Source organism: Leptidea sinapis, chromosome 31, assembly GCF_905404315.1.
Source record: "Leptidea sinapis chromosome 31, ilLepSina1.1, whole genome shotgun sequence".
NCBI classification, from domain to species: domain Eukaryota; kingdom Metazoa; phylum Arthropoda; class Insecta; order Lepidoptera; family Pieridae; genus Leptidea; species Leptidea sinapis.
In genome coordinates, this window is record NC_066295.1 from 4,118,697 (window position 1) to 4,131,481 (window position 12,785).

Below are 12,785 nucleotides of genomic sequence, written 5' to 3' on the forward strand. Positions count from 1 at the left end.
AGTGTCGTATTTCAAGTGTTACAGAGAATATGGACTATGTATTCATTTTCTTTATTGAGACGTTATGAAACCGAACACTTTTTGAAGAGATTGAGCACTGGTGATGAAAAGTGGATCACGTACGACACCAAAACCCCACAAAAAGAGAAGATTGTGTTTAAAAGAAAAAAGAAAAGTTATAAGCCATTAAATACAGCCCGTTGTGGTAATAATTGAAGCTATTATTTATGTAATGCAAAACACATTTCAATGTTTGCGGTCAAGCCGGAAAGCCTGAGTAATTAGCTTTTTGTCCAAATGTGTAATTATAAGAATCACCAAAACCATGACCTTACGAATATAAAACAATTAAGTCATAAACAATTATAAAAACACTGACAATAGATATTCTGCGCAAGGATTTCGTGTTATTAAAAGAAAAGTAATGCGTTACATAAATTGATTAACAATATACCAACGTATAGATAAACAAAGCAGAAAAAAAACATCTGTAACGGAGATATGGCAACACAGAAAAGCGTTTTTGATTGACAATTCGTAAACAGACTGCCACAGTTTTACATTAAAGTTACATTTTTTATTTATTTTAGGTGGACTGCCACAATTCCCCCTGAAAGCGAGATCTGGAAAGGTCATGAAACGTCGGGTTAACTAAAATAAAAATGTAACTTTTACGCAAACATCTAATGTAAAACCGTTACAATTACACGCGTTTTAATCCTTTAAAAGTGTTTTATTTAAATGTGTAACACTTGCGTTAATCAAAGATAATATATAAATACTATAGACAGCCACAATTTGCAATATCTCTGTAGTATTTTGAATATTATACAACTAACTAACGCACACATTGAACCAAACCAAAATAGTCCCGCGTTATCGGGCTGTCAATTACGCTAACATTTAAGGCCGTTCCCAATATACTATCTACAGATAGTGATATATTACTAACTTCTACTGTCAGTAATTAGCTGCCAATAATATGAAGCTGTCACATTATACCCGATAAGTCATTCTTATCGCCTTATATTGGGACGGGTGAATTGCAATTTCGATACAAACTTCTATGGCTGGTAAGCGTATACGTCGTCCCATTGACAGACAGCGTGTACGGTAACTCACCTTGAGTTACCGTCGATAAGTTTATTGTGGACAGAAAAGTCAACGATAGTTACCATTTTTATATCAATTAAGAGATAGACTGAATATTGGGAACGGCCGTTAGACGACCTGACAGATAGTAGTCTTGTAGTCTATGACCCGTTTAGTCGAAGACCTCGTCTTATATAAATCAAAATATATTGCAGCACAATCATTGTAATACTTTTATTACGAGGTTCCGTAGCATATCTTTATATGCTACGGAACCTCGGCCCAACGTTGCAGATAATATTATGAACTCAGTCTCGGCCGATGTCTTAATATAATTAAAATTACAGGTTAAACGACTCATAGAGCTCTTTATGATTAGTAGTTACAGTTTTTCAACTGTAAGATAGACATATAGATTATATAGTCTTTGGTACATTACTTTATCCTTAATTGTTCCTCCTTTGGGGGATTTTGACTCCTTTACGGTTTTCTCTGTCTCAGCTATCGACGTAACTTTTGACATTCATAAGTGTTCACTTCCTTGACCTACCTACATGAATAATGAAAATCATGGTTTGATTTTATTTTGAATTAAGTAATATTTTATTTGATCATTTAGTTTTTATGTCATACTCCCATCTCAAAGGCAACGTATCTATGGATTTATTGTATTAATACCGATCGCTCAACCCTCTCGTTTCTACAGCCATTGTTGGCATGTTCTAGTAAACAAACCTCATTTTCAATGTAACTTAACGGGAAATGTATGAACCTAAATAGTCTTTCCAACGATATATTATTTAAATTATGGGGGTTCGTAACTACTTTGGTTGATGAGGAATAAAATTTCCAACTGTTTGCTTTATATAAAAGATAGATGTCCATGTCAAGTTAAGTAATAATTGTATAAGTAGTACATGTTCACAAGCGGGATGAGGCATTGCGGTGAGTTATTGTATCCAAAATATTTATCATGAGTATAACAACTCGGTTGTATGTCGATTGATTCGAAGGGAGAGGCGTTGGCGGTGAGTTTGGACATAGCGAAGGACTTCGCGGTGTGGTATAAAGCGCTTATAGCGAAACTGCCATCCTTTGGGCTTCCCGAGAGGTTGTGCAAATGGGTCGCTAGCTTAAGAGCATCAAGGTTGTTATCAACGGTGCATGCTCACTTAAAAGCCATAAACACTGGTGTCTCGTAAGGCTTCTTCTGCATATCAATGATATGCTGAAAATTAGCAGTATTCATTGCTATGCAGATGCACCGTCCGTGCCAACATGTCCCGGGATAGCGTCAACGAGAACCGAACAAACTTGTGTCTGAAATCGAGACTATGCTTTTCAAAGTCTTGGAATGGGGCTGACAAAATTTAGTTCAATTCAACCCCAAGAAGACACAAGTTTGTAAATTTAACCCTTAAAAGTCTCCCTTCGTCGTATCCCCTCGATTCAAAATCACTCCCCTAACTGCCGCATAGCTTGTATTGCCGGCATACTTGGCGTCGATATATCGAGCGACGTTCAGTTCCGTGGTCACTTGGAAGAGAGGGCTCAACTGTCCTCTAAAAAGCTTGTACTCAGTAAGGCGAGATAGTACTTAAATATTAGCCACCGCCTGCAACTACATAAGGCGCAAATTCGGCTTCACATGGAGTACTGTTCTCACCTCTGGGCGGGTATCCCCAGTACCAGATACGTCCATTTCACTGCATACAACGAAGAGCGGTTCGAATCATCGATGAGCAAGCCATCTACGATCGGCTTGACTCTCTGGCGTTGCGTAGAGATGTGGGTTCTCTCTGCTTCTTCGACCGCGTTTATCACAGGGAGTGCTCAGAGGAGCTGTTCGCGTTGATTCCACCACCGGACTTTACGTTAAAATGCAAAATACCACCCGCATGACGTTGACGTCTGGTATTCCACAACCGCGCGTTTTTCGAAGCAATTACGGGCTGCTGTTTTCCCGAACTGATACGATTTAGGGACCTTAAAATAAAAGAGGCAACACATCTCTTGACACACCTGTTATTGTGGATGTCCATGGGCGGTTGCCTCACCACTCGCATCCCGTGAGCTTCTAGTCCGTTTATATGTTTACTATATTATTTGTGTTTTTGAGCATAAAGTTCCAATAAGATACAAAAATTTCATCAACATCGGTCGAGCTGTGCGTATGATATAGTAAATTATTCATATTACACATAAAATGTTATAGAATTATAATTTGCATAAAATTATCATAATATCAAGAATTATGTAAATTTCGACTAAATAGCGCATATAACAATATATTACATCAAGAACGAGGAACTTATGAGACTAGGAAATAATTTTTGCGATATAAATTAGATGAATTATAATTTAGATAATCCATACATACATTACATACTGTGCCATGTCTGTACTTTATGTATTAGATACTAGCTGACCGGGCAAACGTTGTTATGCCATATGTATTATTTTTAGAGTTAGACCGTTTCTTAGACATTGCAACATTACTTTATTTTTCTAAAACTTAGTTACTCCTTATTACATCAGCTACCTGCCAATAAAAGTCCCGTCAAAATCGGTCCAGCCATTTCAGAGAATAGCCGGAACAAACAGACAGACAGACAGACAAAAATTGTAAAAAAATATATTTTGGTGTATGTGTACATATTATTATTCAAATACATGTGGTAAAAACGGTTATTTCAATATTACAAACAGACACTCCAATTTTATTTTATTTATAGATAAAAAAAAATGTGTGTGCACTTATCTACGCACGCAAGCAGTTATTCTTCTTTGGCGTAATAAAACAAAATTCTTTAAAAATAATATTCCTTGTGCTATTTTACTTTTGTAGAAAAAACAATATTGTATTAAATACAACCAATGAAAATATTACTATACCGCATAATTTAATAAATAAATACGTAATTAAATATTATTAATTTATTTTTATACAATAAGAGAGAAATTATTTTATTTTAAAACGTATACATGGAAATTAAATATTTAAATTTATTTCACTCTCGCTCATTGGTTGTGGTTTCAGTAGACATATGAGTTACAAGTGGCTTGATAGCTAAAGTATGATACAAATGGTCTAGTTCACCAGCTAACGTCGGGGTGTCGAATTTCTGTGACGGTGTGCGCGCATTGTATCAATTCTCTCTGATATTTTTTCCCAAATGCGCTAAAAGAAGTATAACTTAATAAAACTATTTATGTAACTTGTATCCAATTATGAATCTGAGGCCTAAAAAATGTTTTAGAATTTTAGTTGTTTGGTTTATCATGTTGTTTGTGTACTTCTATTTCAGAAATTAAAAATCTCTAGCTGCTAGACAACCGATAAAGACAGGCCAGGATTATTACTTTAGTGTGTGTGTGCTTTACAAGCCAGGTCTATAACTCCCGATTTGTATTAGTGTGCACTGCATTGCTCAAAATAGTAGAGGTTTCATGTAAGCTGTCACAGTCTATCGAGACGTATATAATATGAACTAAGTAAAAAAGATATTCTACCCTCATCTTAAATGCAAATGCTTTTATTCAAAATTATATTTTTAAATAATATGTTGCACGTCAAGCCCTACCACTCGGAATCATATTATGTCTCTCTTTTTTTAATTTATTCAGTAGTTTTTGAATACTGTTCGGATATAGATAGGCTATGAAATTCTACATAGAACGTCATTGTAGATAGGTATAATCATATAGGTATCACTAAAACTAAAAGTGATTAAAATATATTTGATTAAGTTAATTTATACTTTTTAGTTTTTGAAGTTGGTTTTTTTAAACGTAGTGTGTTTTGTCATCTCCTCATAGTCGACTTTCCAAGGAACCAACTCTTGTAGATATTATATTTAATTTTGGTGGTTTCATCACTAACTACTCTTAAAAACTGTTAGTCTTAACAGTAAACTTCTAAGCGTCAAAAAATAACATAATAATTATTTTGGGTTGCAGGAGATATATTTTTAGGTACTTACTTCTTTATTTGTTATAATTTTAACACTAATAATAATCATTTATTGCGTTGTTTAACACGTAAATGAATAAATATCATTTATTTAAAATAAACAAATACGGGTGGGCATCGAATATTTTGACCTTTACTAGTAACAAACAGGTCTGTATTCTGTACTTAATTTATTTTACCTAGAGATGTATGGTAGAGTTCAGAGGAGTGTGATAATCACGTTAGTTCAATGATTTTCCCAAAAGTGCTCAATGAGCCTCGAGAAGAATTCAATTTAGAAATCCAACCGCTAGTTGAACATTAGTAAGTAAATAGATGCCGTAATTATTATTGAGACAACTATTGTTCATTTTTTTCATGACAAATGATTTGATTGACAATTGTGTTGAAATACCTACGACAGTTTCACCAACATTCCAACATCGTAATTAACTTAATCAAGTGATAAATGTCTCGAGTAATTCTAGGATTAATTGGTATAGTTACCTACACATACATCATAATTCTTTGAAGACAATGACATTATTCCAAGGTATGCCATGATTAAATAATTGTTACGGTGAATATACCTTACAACTAATTGTTACCATCCATATCATTATGTTTTAATATCTATCAAGATATATGAAGGTTAAGTTTATGTTTGAAAACACATTTTATTGTTATTTCGATGTTAGTTACTTGTGAATCTAACATGTCTATAGTCTAGCCAAAAGTATTGTTAGAACTTTCAAAGTAAAGTACCAAGAATTTTTTTTAGGGCCGATTTTATCAATCAGTTGGTTAGTGTCATGTAGGTATATGTAGGTAGGTACACTTAACAGATTGTGACTAATAATATAATACCTAATATACTAATCTTTATTAAATTAATAAAACAACCATTATGCAGCTTCTTAATCTATACAATTAACTAAACACAATATAACTAATTATTATTCAAATTTATCTTTCATGATAATACGTATGATAGAAAATTTATTGAATTAGGCGTTACTTTGCGGAAATCCATAATTATACAAATGATTTAAGTTTTCTTTAGTGTTAATTCCGCCAATTTTTGTTTGTTTTTAAAACAATTCGACACGTGTTTCGCCTCTACACGAGGCATGCTCAGGACGTGCTGTCTCGCCAAAAGATTTTTTTTAAAAACAAATATTGGCGGAATTAACCCAGATAAGCCTGAAACTAAAATTTTCTGAAAATTTTGAAAAAAGTTACATTATTTTGTTTATTTGATCTTATGCAACATAAAAAAAATTATGAAAAAAAAATTAAGTGTAAGGCTTTCAGGGAAACAGCCGTCCTATATGTAGGACAGTAGGATAATAAGAGGAAATAAAAGACCATTTATGACAAAACAGAATGTAATCAAAAAGTGTAGTTTATTAGATAACTATTGATTATATTACCCATTGTTATATGTAATTTACTAAATTAACACTATTTATGAATGATATGTTTCAAAACACTTGACACACACTCCAACATCACATTTCTTGCAACGTGTCAAACATTTTTTGTGACATTGACGACAGTGTGTTTGCTTCGATTGAGGAATAACCAGATGATTCATTTGGTCTTTACGACTATCAGCATGTTCATGATGGGAGGGTCGGCTAGGCCCTCTTTTGGAATTTTTTCTGTTTGATTCAATCAAAGCAATTGCTACCCTTCTGCGAAAGCCAAGATGATCCAGTTTTCCATGATTTATTTTATATAACTGCCATGCATTATGTTCGGCAAGATCAATCATGTGTGTGAGCAACGGCATGTACCATTTCTTACCTCGTATACCAATTCGGTAATGTGAAATATTTTCATCAGACCGATCCACTCCTCCCATATATTTGTTATAGATGGACACCATATGTGGTTCTTCTATGACAATGTTTCTCTTTTCACTTTGTGAGAAGCGTTTGGCAGATTATTTAGGATTTATTCCTACAGCATTAGAAGCAATACTGAATATATTATTGTCATGCCATTTAGCAATAATGAACGTGTTGTCATGTGTCGTTCTGTAATCGACAGCACCACGTTCCTTTTTTTTCAGTAACTTCGATGTAATCAGAGGACAACTAGATGTCCTGTTTTCTCGAACTGTCCCAGTGCAACGAAGGCCTTTCTTTGTTATCTCTTCCAGCAAGGGCGTCCCAGTAAAAAAATTATCAAAAACTACGTGGTAAGGAAGGTCGAAGCCACGTGAAATCAGCACATCGCAAAAAGTGAGAACAACACTTGCACCCAGCCCCAATTCTTTATATATTGGATTGCACATAGTTGTAGCACCTTGGTATGGTTCCATCCATAAAACATACCCTAACCGTGTAGCACCAACCCAAGCTTTGAACCCGTACCTAATAGGTTTACCTTTTATGTGCTGTTTGCAGCCATGTCTACCATAGTAGGGGATCATGGCCTCATCTACACTGCTCTTCAAGAGGAGAAAACTCTAAGAACTTTTTATTTAGAAGTATAACTAGGGGGCGTACTTTTGTGTATTTGTCTTGCAAATCCAGATTATCATTGACATGAAGGTGGCGAAAAATAAAGTCAAATCTATCCCTAGTCATAGCCGAGCTGATCAATTCATTCTTTGTATCAGGGGAGTTTTCCCAATACATTCTTCTACGGGGGAGCCATGAATAACCACTAACCAACAATATGCCGATGAAACATTTCATATCTTCAGTGGTTATGTCTCCAGGCAAATTCTTTTTGACAGCATATTTATTGCTCTCTGACACCAACAACGAAATAACATCTTCATCTAAGAAGTTTTCAAACCACTCAATTGGGCGCTTATCTTGGCAAGCGCCTTGAACATCTGGCCAATTCACGGGATTTTTTGCCAAGTCCCGTTTTCTCCATGCGTAGGTACGCCTACGTTTAGTTCGACCTGTAGAATCAGAAGGTTCTTCTTCTGTATCACTCACCATAATCTGCCCTTGAATCATTACTTCAGCCGGTTGAAGCAGAATGTTTCGTGGCAAATTATTCAAAGTTACATTATCTTCTTCACCCGAATCTTCGTCAGTGAGACAGTCAGGATCAACAGGAGGAGGTAGAATACATATCAGTCGTTCACTATAATCTTCTTCATTATCAGAAACATTTTCTAAAGCATCTAAAATTTCATGCGCAGCTAACGGTCTGTAAAGAAAAAGTTGTATTATTGTACTAAAATCATGTATATTATCCTACTGTCCTATATATAGTACGCTAGTATTTGTAACAAGTTATACGTAATTTATTTATATTATTTTGCTAGAATATTTATTTAGTACAAAAGTTAAGGTTATCAACTAGATATTAACACAGAAAAAAACAACTCACGAGTAAAATATAACTTTTTATACATACCTGTCATTTGCCATGTCTGCAACGCACTTTTATTACACACTTATAAGGTAAAATATAAGGTAAAAACTGTTAAAATAACTGTCTTTTTATTTTTTCTAATAAAGCTGACACGTTTCTTACTGCAAATCATAAGACTAAATAATCTTAGATAAAGAGGGTATTCTGATATTTTTTTTTATTTCTACTGTCCTAAATATAGGACAGTAGGCATATCTGGGTTAACACTAAAGAAAACTTAAATCATTTGTATACGTATGATAATCAACGATCGTTTAATACGACTCTCTGTTAGATAGATAAAAACACTACTGTTATGATTCTTATCTTCTTTCTCCGCTGTCGATCTGTCCGTCTATTTGTCAGTGGGTTGCAAGAAAAAAAGAGAAATCATTTATTCATTTAGGGTAAAATTACACTAAATATGAATGTCAAAGATTTTGTCATCACTTCCGAAAAGTTTGAGCTTTATTGAGAAGAAGTGGGAAGAAACACATTGGCATACTTTTAAATTCATATATTTTACAGTTTTAACATTTCTAACATTATATTTTATACTTACAACACTTGCAATGTGATGCACAAAAATTATTCAAACGTTTTGACTTTCTTGTGAAGTAGGTCAAAAAAATTATAAAACGTATTAAATTAAAAAAAAAAAAAATCAAAATGGTATCGAGTGCAGTAGATGTATCAGTCCCCATACTTACACTGTACATAAGTGAAGGTATTATATATATATATATATATATATATATATATATATATATATATATATATATATATATATATATATATATTTTATGGAAAAAGAGGACAAACGAGCGTACGGGTCACCTGGTGTTAAGTGATCACCGCCGCCCACATTCTCTTGCAACACCAGAGGAATGACAAGAGCTTTGCCGGCCTTTAAGGAAGGTGTACGCGCTTTTTTTGAAAGTACCTACCCATGTCGTATTGTCCCTGATTCCACAGCTTCGTAGTACGAGGAAGAAAGCTCCTTGAAAACCGCACTGTGGAGGACCGCCACACATCCAGATGGTCGGGATGATATCCTAACTTGTGGCGTGTCGTGCGAAGGTGGAATTTGGCGACAGGAATCAGGTTAGACAGCTCTTCGGAACACTCCCCGTGATTAATGCGGTAGAATACACACAATTAAGCGACGTCTCTACGCAACGCCAAGTGATCCAGCCGTTCACAGAGCGCTAGGTCCCCGACAATTTGAGCTGCTCTGCGTTGCACGCGGTCAAATGGATCGAGCTGATACTGGGATGCGCCAGGCCAGAGATGACAGTAATACTCCATGTGTGGCCGGACCTGCGCTTTGTAGAGCACTAGAATGTGGGCCGGCTTGAAGTATTGCCGTGCTCTATTTATGACGCCCAGTTTCTTCGAAGCCAATTTGGCTTTGCCCTCCAGATGGCCACGGAATTGGCAATCGCTCGAAATTTCGAGACCCAGTATTCCGATACTGGCCGAGGCTTTAAGGGAAGTGTTGTCGAAGAGCGGTGATACGGCAAATGGGGTTTTTTAGTGGTAAACGCGCAAACTTGAGACTTGTGGGGGTTAAATTGGACAAGGTTCAACTTACCCCATTCCGCGACCTTCTCGAGAGAGGACTCGATAGAAGACACAAGATTCTCCCGGCACTGGTCGACGTTTTCCCAAGAGAGACCTGCATGGCCCGTGTATACGGCATCACTAGTGCTGTCGTCTGCATAGCAATGTATTTTGGCGGTGTCCAACATATCATTGATATGCAGAAGAAACAGCGTGGGAGATAGCACACAGCCTTGGGGCACTCCAGCGTTCACGGGCTTGGGATTCGAGCAATAACCGTCGACAACGACCTGTATGCTCCGCCCAGTGAGGAAGCTGGAGGTCCACTTGAATAAGCTCTCGGGAAGCCCAAATAATGGAAGTTTTGCGAGGAGCACCTTGTGCCATACACAATCAAAGGCCTTCGCTATATCCAGGCTAACTGCCAGGCGTTCCCCCTTGCTTTCAATAGCCGCCGCCCATCACATAGATGGGCGGCGTTAGATATACCAGAAGATCACCTGCCGACCGACCTTGGCGAAAAAATTGGTCGTTGATCAACTGAAGACCGGAAGAAGAAGAACCAGAAGAGTGCCGGAATAAACGCGTTAGCACCGGCGTCAACTCAGGGGCACACGTTCTAAGCACGATTGGAGTAATGCCATCCGGCTCACTCGACTTCCTGACGTCCAACGAAAGCAGAGCTCGCCGTTTTCTATCTGAACTGTACGCTCTCGCGGTGTTTTTCCGTTGTCGTCAAGAGTCGAGTTGGAGGCAAAAAGACTGCACAGGAGATCGGCTTTCTCTTTTGCCGTATGGGCCAGGGTGTCATTCCTCATGTGCAACGGCGGCATGGACGGCTGGTTGAAGTTACCAAGAGCAGCTTTCGACAACGACCAGAACTTGCGTGTTCCGGTCGGGTAACTAGAAAGCTGCTCGCCAATTTTGACGACGTGATTCGATTTCGCACGGGCGATTTGACGCTTAAAAAATCTCGAGGCACGGTTATATTTCCTCTTCAGAACTTTGCAGTTCGGATCCTTTGAACCCAGCGCCGAACCAGCTTTAACTGACGCATCGAACCAGGGCTGTGATCTGCCACCGATCGGTACTACAGAGCATGGTATAAAAATATCCATACCCTGCAGTATCACATCGGCTACTGCAACAACGCAGGCACTAGGATCATCCGAAGGGAAACAAACCCTGCCCCAAGGGTAGGATGCAAAAAAGGAACGCATCCTATCCCAATCTGCTGACTTGTAGTGCCAAACGCGGCGGGTCGCTGGTGGTCTGCGACGTTGGCGTCGGATAGGCACTACACTCCTGACCAGGCAATTGTCGGACGGTCCGAGACGAGAGGGACGTCGACAGAGACCTGGTAACCATCGGGATGTGTAGTCTGCAGCAGATCTAATAAGGATGGCATGTGGCTATCAACTTCCGGGAGCCGCGTTGGCGACTCAACCAATTGGGACAGACCAAACGTCAATGCAAAATTATGCACAGATCGCCCTGCGTAGTCTATAGTACGTGATCCAAGCCATTCGGCATTGTGCCCGTTGAAGTCACCCAAGACTACGATTTCAGCGGAGGGGATCTGAGCAAGCACGTCATCAAATGCCGCTTGAACGCAGCCCATGAGGTGATCCGTTTCTGCGTTACCACTATGGGACCTGTAGACACACAGATGCGGACGCGGTCCTCTAAATCTACGCGAAGCCAGAGAGTAGACAGGTCCCTACCCTAAAAATTGCTGAGACGGCGACAGCTGCAGATATCCTCCCTAACGTACACATACCCGGCATGAGGCATAAAATTATGCTTTATTTTGTACCCGGGGTACGTTAAATATGACGTATCGCTAGGTCTTGATATCTGCGTCTCCGTAAGGAAACACAAGGCCGGCTGCGCCGTCTCAAAGTGGTGATGGATGGCGTTTAAATTGGAGTGAATTCCCCTGATATTACAGAAGTCCACATAAAGCGTGGAGCGGGGTGCCGTGGTGTTGCTGTCCTGTTTGTCCGAGAAACACTAATGCTATATATACTAATTATACGAGAAATACATGTATATTAAACTAATAACTTTAAAATGGTATATTATAAATATAATAATAATCACTGAAGACAGGACCAACTAGCATCCATCGATCCATTACAAAGCACAATTAGCTGGACAGCTGGAATTTTAATGTATATATAATACATATATACACTCACGCCTTGTTCCCGTCGGGGTAGGCAGACACAACAGAACGCCACTTACTTTAATCCTTACAAACCTCACGCGCTTCCTCTACATTCAAATCAAATCAAATTAAAAGCACTTTATTCATGTAGGTCAAGGATGTGAAACTTATGAATGTCAAACGTTTTCTTTTCTTTTAACATTTACCACTATTCATTACTTTTTTCATTCAGTTACTGCCTAATAAAAAAACTGACTATGTAATTACTATATATATCTTAACTATTCGACTATTTTTTTTAAATAAAAAACTAGTCGTATACCCGTATTATCATCTAAAGATATTTTATAAAACAAATGTTGCAAAAAAGAACTTACTTCTGCAGCTCTTATCATTTTCGCCAAATTGAAATCTGAAACAAGCAAAAGACTGCTGTCAATATAATAAAATCAATCAATTGTAAAACAGATTAATGATTAAACAATAATAATGTAAGTTATGGGTCTAAATTTTATCTTTGACAAACAAAACAAATATTAGCTTAATCTTTAAAAAATCAGAAAAAGAAAATAAAAGGCTTAATAATCTGTGTGGCAACTGGCACTGGCCTTTCAAAACTGGAGT

The 12,785-nt window shown here is 37.4% G+C and overlaps 1 protein-coding gene across 1 annotated transcript in view; it reads right to left on the reverse strand.

Moving 5' to 3' along the window:
* LOC126973990 (glucose dehydrogenase [FAD, quinone]-like) overlaps positions 1–12,785 on the reverse strand; it is a 39,821-nt gene that overhangs the window by 16,997 nt on the left and 10,039 nt on the right. Inside the window, exon 2 of the mRNA XM_050821338.1 lies at positions 12,539–12,573. Coding sequence (XP_050677295.1) covers positions 12,539–12,556 — 18 coding nt within the window. The 5' untranslated portion in view covers positions 12,557–12,573. The remainder of the gene's footprint in view (positions 1–12,538; positions 12,574–12,785) is intronic.